The sequence below is a fragment of the Rhamphochromis sp. 'chilingali' genome (genome assembly GCF_963969265.1).
Source record: "Rhamphochromis sp. 'chilingali' genome assembly, chromosome: 9".
Classification (NCBI taxonomy): Eukaryota; Metazoa; Chordata; class Actinopteri; order Cichliformes; family Cichlidae; genus Rhamphochromis; species Rhamphochromis sp. 'chilingali'.
In genome coordinates, this window is record NC_137936.1 from 3,149,660 (window position 1) to 3,167,131 (window position 17,472).

Sequence of the window (17,472 nt, forward strand, 5' to 3'; positions counted from 1 at the left end):
AATACGAGAAGGAGAAGAAACATTAAACTAAAATGAACTTACAGAAGCATATTTTTATTGTTTTCTTGGCTGAAAGGTGTGTCAATTTCTTTGGTCCAATTATCTGAGGCTTGTTTCTAATGAATACTTAAATATCAAAGGTGTTTCTACAAGCAGCTGAATCATGGTGTGCACTTAGTCATTCACAAAACTGCACAGAGTGCTGTTAAAACCTCTTTTTCACATGACTGTAAATGCATGAAGCCGGAAGAGAGCTTGTTGGAATAATATGGTATGCTTTGAGGTCCTTGAGGAAACTTCAAAACTATGCTAGCTGTGTCTAAAAGGGGGCGCCCCAACATTAAGAAACATGCATGCTGTTCTTCAGCCTGTCTCCTTAGTGGAAAGGAGTAGTGGAAACATAATATAATGTATACCACACAGCTGTGCATCAGGATTCTTACACAGTGTTGGCTTCTTTTTGGAGCTCACTGGTTTATTGCAGTCTTTGCAATGATTTCATAAATTAGGCCAAAACGACTTTCAAATAATTGTGTTTTGAATAATGATTTATGCACATGTGGTTTTTAACCACGAAATTTTACATTTTTAAAGCAAACAGAATTTTTGCTCTCTTATCTCTTACTGAAAAAATAAGTATCTTCAAATATATTTTTAAAATATGTGCCTTTAAAATGTTAAATATTCTAATATTATATTATATTATAAATAATAACTATTATTTTGAAGTTGGAGTGCTGAGAATTTAGTCTGTTTTGTATGTTTTAAAAACATTTTAGATCGACTTTATTAAAAATAAAGACCTCAAAGTGCGCAAACTAGCATTAATATTTTTTTTGTTTGTCTTAATTTTTGATCTTTCAAACCTTAGTATTGGATCACAACAAACTATTACAAATCTGTGTATACATGTTTGGAGGTGGAGGAGAGGTTCTGTTGCAGCTCCTTGTGCATTAAAATGGTTGTATTCAGTTTCATTGTTGTGTTGGAAAAATCGTCTCCTGACAAAGTCTCGAGCTGGAAGTCATCTTTTCATCCAGTATAATCTGGTTCACCTTGTGCATCCCCTCTCAGCACACTTTTGTTTTGTTTTTTGCATGGCATCCTTCTGTCTCTTGCACGGTCTTAGCATGTCAAAAGCACTTACTTTCAAATTTTCCAAATCAAAAAGTCATGTTCTTTACTTTCATATAATCTCCCTTTTATATTATACAATCTAGCATTTCTGAAACTTCCTTATGATCAGGATCTTTAATAGCTTCTTAATATTCTAAAATGGAAATAGGATTCAGTCATCATATCGCACATCAGCAATTTTAATCAAAAATAGTACAAAAACATTTAACAGGAACATTTGGTTAATGTAACTTGTTTATATTCCCAAATACCCTGCTTATCAGATAAGTGAGATGTTTAAAACAGCAGGAGCCTATTTTTGCTTTGTTCTCTGAGAGGTAGTTGGAGTAGAAGATGACATATTCATTTCTGATGGCGCACAGCGTGCAGGTCATGGAGGTTGTTAGGGGCAGTAGGTTTCTGTCAGTGAGACTATTCATTGTGCTCTTTGGGGAAACTGATTGAGGATATCCTCCAAACAATTGCTGTGGATGTTGAAATTGGTTCAAAAGTTTTCCAAGGTATATTCTTCCTCCCATCCATCTCCGAGATTCAGGAGGCTCCAAGCAGCGAACAATTGTATTTATTGGGTCCAAGCTCATTCTTCATGTCTAGTTAAAATGTAGACTTGCATGCTTCCTTACATCTAGGATACATTTTCCTATGTGATGTCACAACTTAATATATGTTGCTTTGTGTGTGGGGATTTGTCGGTGTCGAGTGGACAGTTATCGCTTAAAAATCTCTACACAAGCACACTACCTTTAATTACTCTGTGGTGACACAGAGGGTCAAAGGGAAGTGCACAGTAGAGTTTGATTATATGTCACAAAAGAGAATGGGAATTTAGTTACCCAGGAAAAATCTGTTTTACTTATCTAGTAAGGGTTAGATATATAAATATTTAGGGAGCATGATTCTTTTAAAAGCAAAGGAGTCATCAAACAAAGCCAAAAAAGAGAAAACACAATAGCATATGAAATCTTTAGGGACCATTACAGGCATCAGGTTACTGCGGAAGTCAGCCTCTTTCCTCCTTCAGAGCTTTCTGTGCAGATATGTTGTTCCATTATTTTGACAGGGGAGAAATCAGGCCACAAATTAGTCACCTTTCACCTCTAAATCAAGGACCACCGCCCTAAGGCTGAGACAGAGCACCAGGAGCAGCAGCCAAACTCGGAGCAATCAGAGGCCTGCCCCGCTGGACTGATATTGTCTGTACTAATGTCTTGGGTCATTCCACCACTTCCTCCCACTTGCATGTTGGGAGGAAAACAATAGTCTAGAGAGTGTGCGTTGTGAGAGCACAGTGTGTCAACACCGTTGCCCATATAAAACACACACACCCACACACTCTTTTAGACTAATATAGCACTCAAATTTTGGTGTATCATGGATTTCCCTCACTTCCCAATTAAATGTATCATAAAGACATTACACCTCTGTTCAATGACCGTCGTTCACTGTTTAGATGGCCTCTTTTATTCCTCTCTCAAACTGGGTGACTCATGCTATGGACTCTCAACTCTGTGGCCCTCTGCCCACAGAGGTCTGAGACATCTTCCAGAAGTGTGACATTATTTTCGAGAGATTTGATTGGCCAGTGATTGAGATTTCAGACCTTTTGATCTCTAATCTGGAACAGGTTAGGTTTGCAGCATAAATTACAATATCGATGTAGCCCAGTAAGAAGTGAAGCACCGTCATAGTACAGAAAATCCCAAGAGATATCTGAATAAGGTGAAATCTGTTTACAGCTCTGTTTTCATCAGATTTTGTTTTGGTTTTACATGAACAACAATATGGGGACGAGAACCCAGAATGCCTTTTGATTTCCAAGCTCTTTAGGTCTGTAGATTATGTGTTATTACCTTTTTGGAGGATTTTATGTTGCCTATGCCTTGATTAATGCATTGAGTAATTTCACAAAAGCTCACTATCTGCAAAGCTAAAGGCCTATTCAAATGGATACCAACACGGGATAATAAATTGTGACAATTTGCTTAATCATCTCAGGGATTTTGATGACAGTGGAAACACAGCATCAGATGAAGCAACATATTAGTGCTCAGACATTCTAGTCCCTAAAACTAGAAATTCGGTAGCTTTTGTTCCAACTATGTTTTATTTTGTGCTCTTTAAAACTAACATGATAAAAGTACATCTTTAATAAGTACACTAGAGCATAAGAAGATACCTTAGTATAGCTGTTCATATAGTCTAATGTTATGGCACACAGATACAGTGGGGCAAAAAAGTATTTAGTCAGCCACCGATTGTGCAAGTTCCCCCACCTAAAATGATGACAGAGGTCAGTAATTTGCACCAGAGGTACACTTCAACTGTGAGAGACAGAATGTGAAAAAAAAATCCATGGATCCACATGGTAGGATTTGTAAAGAATTTATTCGTAAATCAGGGTGGAAAATAAGTATTTGGTCAATAACAAAAATACAACTCAATACTTTGTAACATAACCTTTGTTGGCAATAACAGAGGTCAAACGTTTACTATAGGTCTTTACCAGGTTTGCACACACAGGAGCTGGTATTTTGGCCCATTCCTCCATGCAGATCTTCTCGAGAGCAGTGATGTTTTGGGGCTGTCGCCGAGAAACACGGACTTTCAACTCCCGCCACAGATTTTCTATGGGGTTGAGGTCTGGAGACTGGCTAGGCCACTCCAGGACTTTCAAATGCTTCTTACGGAGCCACTCCTTTGTTGCCCGGGCGGTGTGTTTTGGATCATTGTCATGTTGGAAGACCCAGCCTCGTTTCATCTTCAAAGTTCTCACTGATGGAAGGAGGTTTTGGCTCAAAATCTCACGATACATGGCCCCATTCATTCTGTCCTTAACACGGATCAGTCGTCCTGTCCCCTTGGCAGAAAAACAGCCCCATAGCATGATGTTTCCACCCCCATGCTTCACAGTAGGTATGGTGTTCTTGGGATGCAACTCAGTATTCTTCTTCCTCCAAACACGATGAGTTGAGTTTATACCAAAAAGTTCTACTTTGGTTTCATCTGACCACATGACATTCTCCCAATCCTCTGCTGTATCATCCATGTGCTCTCTGGCAAACTTCAGACGGGCCTGGACATGCACTGGCTTCAGCAGCGGAACACGTCTGGCACTGCGGGATTTGATTCCCTGCCGTTGTAGTGTGTTACTGATGGTGACCTTTGTTACTTTGGTCCCAGCTCTCTGCAGGTCATTCACCAGGTCCCCCCGTGTGGTTCTGGGATCTTTGCTCACCGTTCTCATGATCATTTTGACCCCACAGGATGAGATCTTGCGTGGAGCCCCAGATCGAGGGAGATTATCAGTGGTCTTGTATGTCTTCCATTTTCTGATGATTGCGCCCACAGTTGATTTTTTCACACCAAGCTGCTTGCCTATTGTAGATTCACTCTTCCCAGTCTGGTGCAGGTCTACAATACTTTTCCTGGTGTCCTTCGAAAGCTCTTTGGTCTTGGCCATGGCGGAGTTTGGAGTCTGACTGTTTGAGGCTGTGGACAGGTGTCTTTTATACAGATGATGAGTTCAAACAGGTGCCATTCATACAGGTAACGAGTGGGGGACAGAAAAGCTTCTTACAGAAGACGTTACAGGTCTGTGAGAGCCAGAGATTTTCCTTGTTTGAGGTGACCAAATACTTATTTTCCACCCTACTATACGAATAAATTCTTTACAAATCCTACCATGTGGATTCATGGATTTTTTTTTCACATTCTGTCTCTCACAGTTGAAGTGTACCTCTGGTGCAAATTACTGACCTCTGTCATCATTTTAAGTGGGGGAACTTGCACAATCGGTGGCTGACTAAATACTTTTTTGCCCCACTGTATATTGCTATGTCTGGCCTATTCACTTGTTATTTGGCTGCTGCAAAGGATTAGGTTGCTCCCTGTTCTCCCACTCCACCCATCCATGGAAAACAATCATCAAAATCGGAGGCAGCCGATCCAAGACCGCTGTCCCTTGAAAGGGCCCACAGTCCGTGTCCAGTCGTTATCTTCTCTGACAGACTGGCTGGTAGGGAACCAACTTCAGGGTTAGTGAGGGGGCGGAAGGTATCTCTAATGTCAAACAGTTGAGCTACAGCACCATAAGGGTCTGTTTAGGGCTAAATGTGGTGGAGGGAAACAGTATCGCAATCTTAGCCCTTCCTATATGCCCCATGGTATCTCCCACTAATGCTTACCAGATGGAGCTGAAGATGGGGAAAGTGCTGCTGATGACTGACAGAATAATTTATGTTCAGATGGAATTTTATACAGTCATGTACAGGGATATCACTAACTTTAATGAGAAACCACACGAGTCAGAGGTGGTTGCTTCATACTTTCCATCATGTGTCCTGTATCTAAAAGTTATCAACTGACTAATGCACAGGCTCTTGTGTGCAGGCTTACACTACTGTTGGTCGCAGTCACAATTCTACAGCTTTTGTTTTAGTAATGAAAAATCCTAATTCTGTGACATATCTCTGACTGAAATGTTTTCATCAAACTCATTTTAATATTAGACAAAGACAACCCAAGTAAATACAATATGGGGCTTGGGTGGGTGCCATTCTGTGCTTCAGGGGTGTGCCTGGTTCCCTGGTTGTTCCTGCTGGTGTGCTTTCTGGATCTGTTCACTGTCCCTGGACTCTTGTGGTGCTAATGGGTCCTCTTCCGGGCTGACCATGCTGCCTGGGACGTGCTGTCTAGACTCTAAATCACTAGTTGTCACCTACCTGCATGTTTGTGACTCAGCAGTGTTCACTACAGTTTGGTCTTCACTCTTGGTTGTGGCCACTGGGAGTTTCTGGTCACATGTGGATTTTCATCACTGCTCTGTGTTCTGATGTTTGGACTCTGGTAACCTTGATCCAAGTGGGGGTGTGATTCCAACATAAATCACCAGACTTCCTGTTGTTGTTTCTGCTTGTTTCTTCATCTGTGCTCTGTGTTCTGTTTCTGAGTTTCATTGTGGTGCATTTATCCGTCATAGACGTGAAATAGACATCAGGTATAGGATACTGGGGAAGATGACATGCATATGTTCACATATTTTTAAGAACTAATGATGTGACAGAGGACCTGCATCTGATGGTACATATGACATGTCAGTTGGCTTCTTGTTTCAGGGCACTTGTAAGCACTTTCCTTACTCCTTGATTTATTAGTAAGGTGTAGAAATACATTTAGAAATATACGTGAATGTTTCCCTTTCTGTTTAACTGTGACCATAACTATTCAAGTCTGTTATTGTTGCTTGTTTTGGGTCAGTAAATTTGTCACAGCTATCAAAACCAATTAAGTAACTGGTTATATAGTACTGATTGTGTGTGCCATAAATATCATGCTAGCTGACAGTTTACAGTAAGTTCACTGTACAGTTGTTGACTGATTTTCACTGTCTTTTTGGAGACATTCCCATCCAGGAATTAAAATAAGCATCAGATGAGTGTAACAGGCCATCTGGGCCCCGACTGATGTCAAAACTGGCAGTGACCCAGGGCCTCGGGCCCCACAGGGAGGGTGTCAGTAAGGTCGAGCACTGGAGCTTTTTTTCCCCTTCCTGTGCTTCTATGACATCTTCCTGTCAGGGGGAACAAAGGCCGCTGGGAGCCATTTATCGAGCTCCACAGAGCTCTACAGTTATCAGATAAGCTCACACAGCAGCTTCTAATTAGGTTTTAGCACTGACTGGTGGAGAGAAATGGAGGGTTGGGATGCTTTATGCAAGTGTGCAGTTATTTGTGCTGCCCCCAAGGACTGCAATAACTTTCTTTCAGAGGGGTGTACCTCCAAACATCACTTCGAGACTTAGAGGATTCAGTTTAGTCATATAATAAATCAAGATTAACTTTGAGTTCTACTATATGCACTACTATATGTGGGAATGAAAACTTAAAAAAATGCTGTCTACATGCAAGAATGCTACATGTGGTGTCATAAGGGGACCAAGGGCATGTGGTCAGAAATATAAACCAGACAAAACCACTTGAAAACTAGTTAAAAATTCAGATTATAGACAAATCTCCTGTTTTCACAGATTAGGATTGTTAAGATTGTCTACAGTAACAATCTGCTGGCAACATTTAGCATTCTTGCACAAGATGCAACTGTGAGACAAATTGCAGTTTACTCATACAGACATTGTTTTTAGATTATTTAGCGCAAAATAAAGAACTCAGGGAATGTTGGAGCAAAACAAACCACAGCACTGTTAGGAATTCATTTTTCAAAACTTAAAAATGTGAAAAAGCGTTTAGTTTAGGCTATATTTGAAAAATATAGCCTTGATTTGTAATTAGAAGCAAATGGCATTGCAATTTAGACTCTCCAAATATCCCAAATCCACTACACTGCAAGTCTATAAGTTAGCAACAAACCAAATACTGTAAATGGTATTTCTGGTATAGCACAATCTTTCTATGCTGAAAGTGTTTCGGCCTTAGTATCATGGGAATAAACAAGCCTACATAGATTTGTATAGATCTTACTATTGTTTAATTAGAACCTAGAACAAACAACACAAAAACCACAACAAATGTGTTTCAGACCCTAAAAAATTCTTACAATCTTCATTTTTGGTTATTATTAAGCTAATCTTAATTGTTATTCTAGCTGACATTTTAAAAAGCTCTAAAAATGTTCCCGAGTCTGACTCGTATTAAACAGGAACTCTTTGTGGCTGCACTGATATAACACAATCATTATAGAACAGCTGCGGCGATCAAGATGTACGAATTGTACAAGATATATTAGCTTGGCACAAAAGCCTAGAAGGATTCATCATATAACTACTGCAAAAGCAAAACTGTTGTTTTTACATACTGATTTTGTACAAAACAACAAGGATCTAACAGTGAGGTGACTTTAAATTACTTTTGGAATGAGCCAGACTATTTGTTTCCTTTTCACTGTCAGATGCTTCGTTTACAGACTGTTGTGTTTATTAAACTTCTACTGTAGCTCTAAGCAAGAACACAAGTACAGTTAGGTCCATATATATCTGGACACTGACACAAGTTTAGCTTTTGTACCTGTTTACTGAAACATATTCCAGTTATAGTTATATAATGGACATAATGTGTATCCACATTCAAACTGGATGAAGGGTTTAGGAGTTTCAGCTCCTAAACCCTTCATCCAGGGGTTTTGCTCCCTCTTTTTAAGGGGAGCAAAAGTAATTGGATGCTTGACTCAAAACAGTTATTTCATGGACAGGTGTGGGCAATTTCTTTGTTATGTCATTATCAGGTAAGCATTTAAAAGGCTTGGAGTTGGTTTGAGTTGTGGTGCTTGCATTTGGAAGGTTTTGCTGTGAACAGACAACATGCGGTCAAAGGAGCTCACCATGCAGGTGAAACAAGTCATCCTTAAGTTGTGAAAACAGCAAAACAAAACATCTGAGAAATTGGTACAATATTAGGAGTGGCAAAATCTGCAGTTTGGTACATCCTGAGAAAGAAAGAAAGCACTGGTGAACAGTGGTAGATGATCACAGAACAGTTTCCACGGTGATGAGAAACCCCTACATAACAGCCAACCAAGTGAGCAACAGTCTCCAGGAGGGTTAGGCGTATCGACATTCAAGTGTACTGTAAAGAAAAGACTGCATAAACGTAAATACAGAGAGTTCACTGCAAGCCACTCATAAGCCTCAAGAATTTGCTAAGACAGTGTCATATGACGGTGTTTCATAATATAGATGGACAATGACCCAAACAAACAGCCAAATCAACCCAGGAGTTTATTAAAGCAAAGAAGTGGAATATTCTTGAATGGCCAAGTCACCTGATCTTAGCCCAACAGAGCATTTCACTTGCTGAAGACTAAACTTCAGACACAAAGGCTCACAAACAGACAGCAACTGTAAGCCGCTGCAGTAACAGCCTGGCAGAGCACTAAAAAGGAGGAAGCCCAACATCTGAGTTCATACATGAGTTCAAGACTTCAGGCTGTCATTGCCAGCAAAGGGTTTTCATACAAGTGTTAGAAATGAACATTTTATTTTCAGTTATTCAATCTGTCCTGTTGCTTTTGAGCATCTGAAATTAAGGGATTGTTTCCAGATTGCTTTGGTTCCTCACATTTTTACGCAATTTTTTCAACCCATTGAATAAAAGCTGCAGGTCTGCATTTCAACTCCATCTGAGTTTTTTCATTTCAAATTCATTGTGGTGATGTAGGGAACAACAATTAGAAAAAAGTTCTCTCTGTTTAAATATTTATGGACCTAACTGTAAGAATATTTACCAAACAAAAAAAGAACAATCTAATCTTTTAACATACATACAAACTAATCTGCTTGCAGACTTGCAGATTGAGTACCATAATCCATCACAGTGGACACTTTTATTCTCACGACATTGTCTGAGGTTACACAGTTATACTATGCAGATTTTTCCAGTCAATATGCAGGCATTTATCCTTCAACCCTGTAAAAAGGTGTACTCCCATCAGCCTCTTCATGTGGCCAGAGCGCTGCTCTTCTGATGTAATCCACAACATTAACATTCAGCAGCAGCTGTGTTTGTCTGCACACAGGGTGGTAGGTGATATTAGCCGTGACTGATAAACACCACATGTGAATCCCAACTAAAATGATATACTACCAAAGTGGAGTTATGCACAGATCAGTCCTTAGATTTCTTTATTTGTGTAGACCCTGCCTCCAAATTTGCAAAACTGTGAATGGAGCATAGGTCATGTAAACAAATTAGGCCTTTTTTTCTCATAGGAGACTACAAACGTTTATGAAGAAACTTGAAGCTCTACCACCAAAATTCAATCTTTGTCTCTTCTTCTAGTCCATGGATAAACTTGTGCAGTTCTTGATATTTCCATCAAGAAGTGATGGAAATATCAAGAACTGCCTTGGTGGGCCTTGAATGGAATTTCATGGTTATCACTACGAGCGCATCTAAAAAGCTTTTTTTTCTTCTTCTGGTCTGTTTGTATGCAATTTTTATTTATTAAAAAAAAGTTGCCAAAGAGAAACAAAGGACAACAATGTAAATGTGACATGCAATTAAACCACTTCTGATGAAATGAGTTGATCATGGATTCTTGCATGATAACCAGTTAGCCTTTTTCTGCTTTGGGCTCTATTGTATTGGCTGGGGGCCTGAATGAACAAAACTATAAAGACGTTACCACTACAGGTCTGTAACAAGTAGAGAAATGTTGACATTGTTTATTTATTTATTGCTTAAACTCAGTTTATTTACTTACATTGAGTGAACCTACCCAGGAAACAAATTGTAAGCTTTGTTCAGCTTTGTTATAGACCAACCTATTTCAAAATATGGCAAATATTGTGTCACAAAAACAGTTTCTGTGCATCACCAATAAAAAAAAAACCTTTAACAGGCCATGCAAAGGGGACCTTTAATGATCTCATCACATGCTTATTGCTATGTTGGCAGAAAAATGCAAGAGAGCCATGCCTATGTAAAAATAAATTTAATCTCAAAGTAGATAAAAACATGTAGATAAAATCATTGCCTCTCAGATATCTTCTCTGACACTCCAGAAACTATTCAGGTGCATAGATCTATTTGAGAGAAAAGCTTCACACAAACATCTTGAGGACCAGCACCAAAGTGTTTGTGAATGTTCATTAGACCAGACCAAACCATTGTTTTTGTTTGTTTGTTTGTTTGTTTTCTTTTGTTTTTAATCACAAATAGGAATGACATCAGTAACATTTGTGCATGATAAAACCCATATTTGTAAATTGGAACCAGTAAAAAACACTGATGATATGTTTTATTGCTCCGTGCAATAATCAATCAGTCAATTAGCTTGACAGGTAATAGTGGTATAACAGATGACATGTAATCATGTATTCTGATATATCTTTAAATTATCCCAAATTATATTTAAAAACTGTGCAATTATACTAACATTTTCATGGATTACTTGACATTTTTATTATGTTCTTTATGATATTTCCAGGAACTTAAGACTACTTTGGATGGACTACTCTTTGAATCAGCAGCATCTTTTTCTACTCAATAGTTAAAGCACTGGTTATTATCATCAGTGTGGTAAGGCTCAACAGTTTCATTGTAAGTGCAATTTGATATGAGTCACTGTAAATGCTGAGTATGCAAAGTGAATTGTACTTGTACTGAAAATGTTTAAAGTACAAAACAAAGTACTCTTGGACACAGAGTTCTAGGATGTTACAGATTTAAAGTATTCTCCATTTTTTGTTTTGTTTTGGTTCATAGCTTCCAACTATTAGTAATCATACTTTAGGTGAGTGATCCAAAGTGCTGTACATAAGTGTAACCCCATCATGGATCTAGGGTTAGTATGGATTTCTGTTCCCCTAACATGTAAGATCTGTTCATCTAATGTATGTATGTAAGTAACCTTCTTAGTGCTGCTCACTTTGTATGTCACAATGTTATAATTTCAGATTATTTATCCACTATACCCCAAACAGTAACAATTTGTGTACTGGATTTCTGGCAACTGCTGGAGACATACAGGTAGTTCACTTGGCAATCCTCCTGTCTCACTAAATAACCAGACAAAGCCTCACAAAGTAAGAGGACTGCTGTAGTGCTGAGATGCTTCAAGTCTCTAGGAATATCTGCTGGGAGGAAGAAAAAAAATCCCACACTGCTCCAGTTTAGACACTTTCATCGTCGACTTAGCTGTCTCACACTGTTTCCATGCATTTTCACACAGTCTCGTCTGTCCTTCACCTGTGAACAAAGATGAATAATCACCTTCAGTTTCAGTACCGTCATCATCTCTGCGCACCCATGGAAAGTAACTCATTGCACTCAGGATCGTTGCAATTACACAGTTGTGATATGACACTTATAAATGATTAGATTTTTCACAAACACGGTTGTCAGTGTAAAAATGCGTTATATGCTTTACACTAAAGTCTCTAAATTAATCTCTCAAATTATTTGCAAAATAACAGAATTTAAAAAAAATCACTCATTAGAATTCATTAAAGCACATTGTCAGGTCTACACTACCTGAAAACAATATTCAACAATTAATATACTGGGGTTTTTTACTAGCTATTTTTTAAGCTGTGCTTACCAATCTGACCAAAGCTCTTTTCTGAATTTGTCATTTTCGTATTTCCTCATCTGTCGATAAAAGCGGACACGTCGTAAGTTCTAAGTGCACATGTCTTCTGAAGTGTTTGTTTATCAGAAAGTCCAGCACGGTGTGTATCCATCGTGTATGTTTCTCATAAATATTGGAACCTTTTGGAATTAGCAACGCCCATAATTGCATCCTTCCTTATGTCCTGCTGCAGGAATGGTGCAGGAATTGTAAATAGATTTTCACCCCGAATAGAAGCTGTATTCCACAGAACGCGGATTTAGTGAGACTGGTTTTAATAATATAAGCTATACGTGTGCGCATCGGTCGAGGCAGAAAGTATAGAACATAATAAATGTAGTGTCGTGTATGCTGGTGAGCTGAGAATCTTCTGAGTATGTTACCCCTTTGCGCTGGTTGCTGAGGCAGAATGTGCAGATAGTCCGGGGCTGTTTGCCCTGCCCACCCCCCTTCACTTCTCTGTACACAGCACTCAGGCACGGCTGTTCGCCCTCTCTTCCGTCTCCTACCACCAGCACGTTGGCCAGGTGAGAAATATAGCTGGATGCCAGGCGCAGCGTCTCGATTTTGGAGAGTTTTCTGTCCACCGGCTCGGTGGGGATGAGCGTCCGCAGCGCCGTGAAGGCTGTGTTGACGTTCTGGGTCCGGTGTCTCTCTCTGGCGTTGGCAACGTTCCGCTGTCCGACTACAACTCCACCGGACTCCCGCCCGTACCCCTGATCGGTGCTGCCGTCACTCTCGCTGCGGTTCCCTTCCTCGTCGTCCGACATCAAGGTTAGGTCCGCGGGGTAAGAGAAAGGGTGCGTGGAGACGGGTCTCAGCATAGTGAAAGCCATTACTCAAAGGCAGGCGGGGAAATCAATCCCTTATATTCAAGTGGAAAACAGCGGCATGGAGACAAGAGTCGTGCGTAAAAGTTGCAGTAGCTCCAAGCCAACAGACTTCCCCAATACGTTCTGACACCCTCCTCCTGTGTGATAGTCAGCGTGACAGGCAGGGCTCTTATACAGTATACAGTAGTCTGCCAGCTTTACGTGAGGGGTGGAGCAGATGCAGACACTTCCATTTCCCCAAATGTTCGTTCTTAAAGTCTGGTGTTCATTTGATGATATGTGTAACACAAATGGACGCGTCACATGGAGAGTGTAGAGCAAAAAGGCACAAAAGAAGATGACAAATCTCGATTGTGCCGATCGTTAAAATAAAAACAAATCTGATCTGGTCTTTATCTGTCTGCTACTGGAGATTAGGGTCGTTTTAGACCGTATGGTACGTTGTTTGAAATAACACTGAGCAAAGATGTAAATTAGTCAATATAACAATATCTCAGCAAGCCACAACATGAAACAGCTGGTTACACAAATGCCCTGAGCCTTAAGTATCATTCTGAATGTCTCCCTTCTGCTATACACAGGTCATGTGACATGACACTGTCTGCGAGTTAAATAAATAAATACATGTATCATTATCTGCGAACCATTTGAAGGTTAAATGGGGGAAAATACACCCCACTCAAAAACATGAGGACAGGGCTGTGCTTTTTCAGTATTTTTGATGATATTCAAGATTCTTTGATGATTTTTAGAACATATGAGATCCTCAAATAATGTTCACTGTATGGTCGTTTCTATAAACCTCAGGTAGTTAAACAGTTTTCTTGTAAACAAAGGTTCTTTTCTAGTAGCAGTAGAGTCCAAAAAGGTGTCGTACATAAAGTCCACAATATTTGTCACATTTAAGTGAAAGTTATTAATAATAACACAATAGCATCATTAACAGATAAAACGAATGCAGTCACAATGTCAGTTTGAAACACCTATCAATGCAGTGCACAAACTGCACTTTCCACATTGCCCATAAAACAAAATGAACAACTTTGAGCTTTATAAGTTAAATGAAGGGAGGATACACTAGTAACAGACTTCTCTCATCATTAGACTCAATGAGCAACAACAATTAAGCAGCTGAACAGTCATAATATTGCATTATTACAATCATACAGGGGCGGAAACATTTAATTTACCATTTAAATGCATTTATTTAATTGACAAATTAAATAAATGTATCTATAACTTGTAACAAAGGATTTGAATGTTAGTACATTGCTGCTTCATATAAATAAAGAAGCTGAATTTATGTTTTATGGTTGACAGTAAACAGTCTGTACAGACTTTAGAGGACCATTGTAGAGGTATTCTCCACCACTATCATCCAAGGCACCATGAGAATGGTTGTCTTTTAGAAATACAACTGTCTGAAATTACCTGTGACTGGTGACACGGTGTAAATGTAGTTATATATAGCTAGCGAACATCTCATCAGCTCAGCACTTTGGAATTTCCTCTTAAATTTTGAACTTCCTTTCAAGTTCTTTGTCTCTTCAGCCAAAGTTGCTCCAGCTTGTCTAATTTCGTTTAGGTGTAGAAATCCCATGAGGCCAGCAATTACAAGAGGATGTGAAATAAACAACAAAGCTTTCACATAACGACAACTTTTAAGTGTTTTAATGTATTTTGATTGACTGTTGATCAGCTGATCAGCGCAAGAAACCACTGAAACATTTTTACAAGAATGGCAGAAACTCATTGTCTTCATAAGAACTGATGTATAACATGCATCCATATCACCTGTGTTCTCTCAGATTTTAAAAACAACACAGTCAGCACAATTGCTGGCTCATGTCCTTAGAGCGCCAATGTGATTAGTGGCTCTACAGTTGTCCTATTAAAGTTTGTCTAATGGGTTAAGTGTTGTGGGTAAATAAACACTCAGCAGATGCTGGAGGTGATCAAGCCTGAACCTTTCCCCATGGAAACCGAGCAAATGGTTTCCAGATTGACTGGTGCTGTTAGGATTTAAGTAAGCAGGGAGGGGTTGACTGAGTGTCATCAAAGGGCCTGTTTTTACAAACACAATCCCCCAAGACATCAAACCTGGACACTGCAAGTCCTGACCCCCGGGGGCCCCCAGCTCAGCTGCACCAACAATACCACGACCTACACGGAACCTGGTCCCACTCATAAAGCGGGACACCACAGTGTTTTACCATGCTCTGCCAGCCGGCAACACGACCCCACTGCATTTTCTCTCCTTTCACAGTCTGGAACTATAAATTCTTCACCCCACCTGCCCCCAAACCCCTCACCTCCTACATCAACTTAAAGGAATGCCATTAAATGTCTGTTGAGGTGATTAAGGTTGCAAAGCTAGTAGGTTGGATGTGGAAAGATGCGAAAAGTGTCGTTAGTAACAGCTTCTTTTAGGTAATGCAGGTATTACAGGATAATCCGACCGATGTGACATTATCTATATAAATGATCTGCTTTCCTGGCTGATTATTAATATTCAGTTTTTAATAATGGCATTAATTAGAGTGAATTCATCATTCTGCTGTTCTGTGTGTTAGTTAGGTAGTGGGTGAGCGACCTGGATGTCACTCTGAAAACAAAAGTTCTATCATGAATTGAATACCTTGATGGTCCTCACCCCACCTTTCCCAATTTACTATTTTTGTTTGTCCAGACAGGTTTCAGTAGATACAACTTTTGAGTTTTTATGGAGTTGTTTTTGTGCTAGAACCTGGTTGTTTGAGCTGTTAGTAGACTCTGTTTTAAAACTAACTTTAGTTAGTTTGCTACCTAGTTTTTAGCTAGTGGGGACTGGATGAAAGCACTCATGCAAGTTGCTCCAAAAGCATCATAACCTATTCATGTTGTTGCTTTTATAGTTTAGGGTTAGTCATGTGTTCTTTACATGGAAATCACTGTGCAGGCCCTAAGAAGCAATCTGAAGAGTCTCAGAAGGTCTGATTTTTGCAGTTGTGTTACCGTCTATTGATTAATGACACCTGCTGAACATTCCTGCACATGGTACCTTACCTACCCTAAAAGTATGTGTGAATAAGCTGTTTTTCCATTGTCAGCACTTATTTTGTATAGAATAGAGAGCTTATGAAGCTCAGCATTGACAGCTTTCAACACCCACAGCACACAGCCTTTTTACTATTCTCATAGCACCTTCAGGTGAAAATAGTTCAACTTTTGGAAAAATACTGCACGTTACACATGTCACTTCCATCTGCATTTCCAACACAAAACCTGCTGCATATGGATGTAGAGCCTAATTATGAAGCTTTTGTCTGTGCTGATAAACCCATCATCAGCTAGCACTTGTCTACAGAAAGGTTTTAGCCCTTTTTCAAAGTCTTGGTTTAGCAGCAAGTTTAAACTGTTGTTCCATGCTAGCTAGAGAAGGCAAAAAAAAACTCTCTTGCTAAATCCAAAACATGTCCACCAAAAAATCTTTCCAGTACAAACAGCAACAGAGCAAAAAAAGGTAGAGTGAATAAGTGGATCTAAACACAAATGATAAAAGCTGAAAATCACACTTGGTCTGGGTTTTCTCTAACAGAGTCAAGTGTAATTGAATTAAGCTTTAAAACAAATTTCTGTTTTCATTTGCATTTTACACACGATCACAGCGTTCTGCAGTTCTTCAGGTTGTATTTTGACCACTTTAATTCCACTCTACTTTAAGAGAGTGGAATTAAATAGAAATATCTTATGATTCCTTTAGTTCTACTGTCATGGAGCTTTTTCCCACATTAATAACATCACCATACCAGACAAGAAATATTCAGTGATGCTTTAAGAATTGATGTCAACATTCTGAAATGGTATGACATGATGAATGAAAAAGACATACTTAAGCACTTATTTGTCAGTTTCTTGTGTTTTTATCAAACAAAGGAAGCAAGCATTATACCTTGACTGTTCCCATCATAAATATACACCAACAGGAAAGTGTTATTTCATTTTAAATATAGTTTACACATTTAAATAAAAATAAAAGCAATTCAGGTTTTCCAAGCAGTAAATTCCCTTTTTGCTATACCTCCTGGTGTATAAAGTGGAGTGACGAGAGAACAAGATCTGTCGGCATTAACGCTGTGGTGTCTCCTGTGAGGGAATCTGCTGGGAAAAACTGCAGTCAGATACCTTGACTCATCGGAAACAGCTGCACTGGAGGGAGAAGAGCCTGCTCAGCCAGCTGCAACCTGCTGCAAAGGGACATTTATGTGTGCTTGTGCTTTTGTATGCATGTGTTTGTGCTTTATTAAAGGGAATACAGCAGAGACTGGTAGGGGTGGCAGAAGGTTAAGAGTATGGAGGAGCCGCAGCAACAGCTTTTACTGGAGTTTAATGTTCATGAAAAGAGCATCTCCAGTGTCTTTATAAAGAACTACTGTGAACC

General features: G+C 39.4%; 2 protein-coding genes across 3 annotated transcripts in view; both read right to left on the reverse strand.

Annotated features, from left to right (window-relative positions):
• Positions 1-17,472, reverse strand: part of LOC308401934 (uncharacterized protein) — a 565,304-nt gene that overhangs the window by 40,048 nt on the left and 507,784 nt on the right. The window lies entirely within an intron of this gene.
• On the reverse strand, positions 10,871-13,410 carry LOC308402908 (transcription factor 15-like). 2 transcript variants are annotated; one of them, XR_013972825.1, is made up of 2 exons: positions 12,190-13,410; positions 10,871-11,837 (listed from the first exon to the last, which is right to left on the reverse strand). XR_013972825.1 is itself a non-coding variant. In XM_080892050.1 (2 exons), exons 1-2 carry the CDS (start codon positions 13,053-13,055, stop codon positions 11,772-11,774), a joined length of 519 nt encoding a protein of 172 aa, XP_080748176.1. In that variant the 5' UTR covers positions 13,056-13,276; the 3' UTR covers positions 10,871-11,771. The 2 variants fall into 2 exon arrangements, 1 of the variants encoding a protein (XP_080748176.1); XM_080892050.1 differs by having other exon boundaries at positions 12,603-13,276.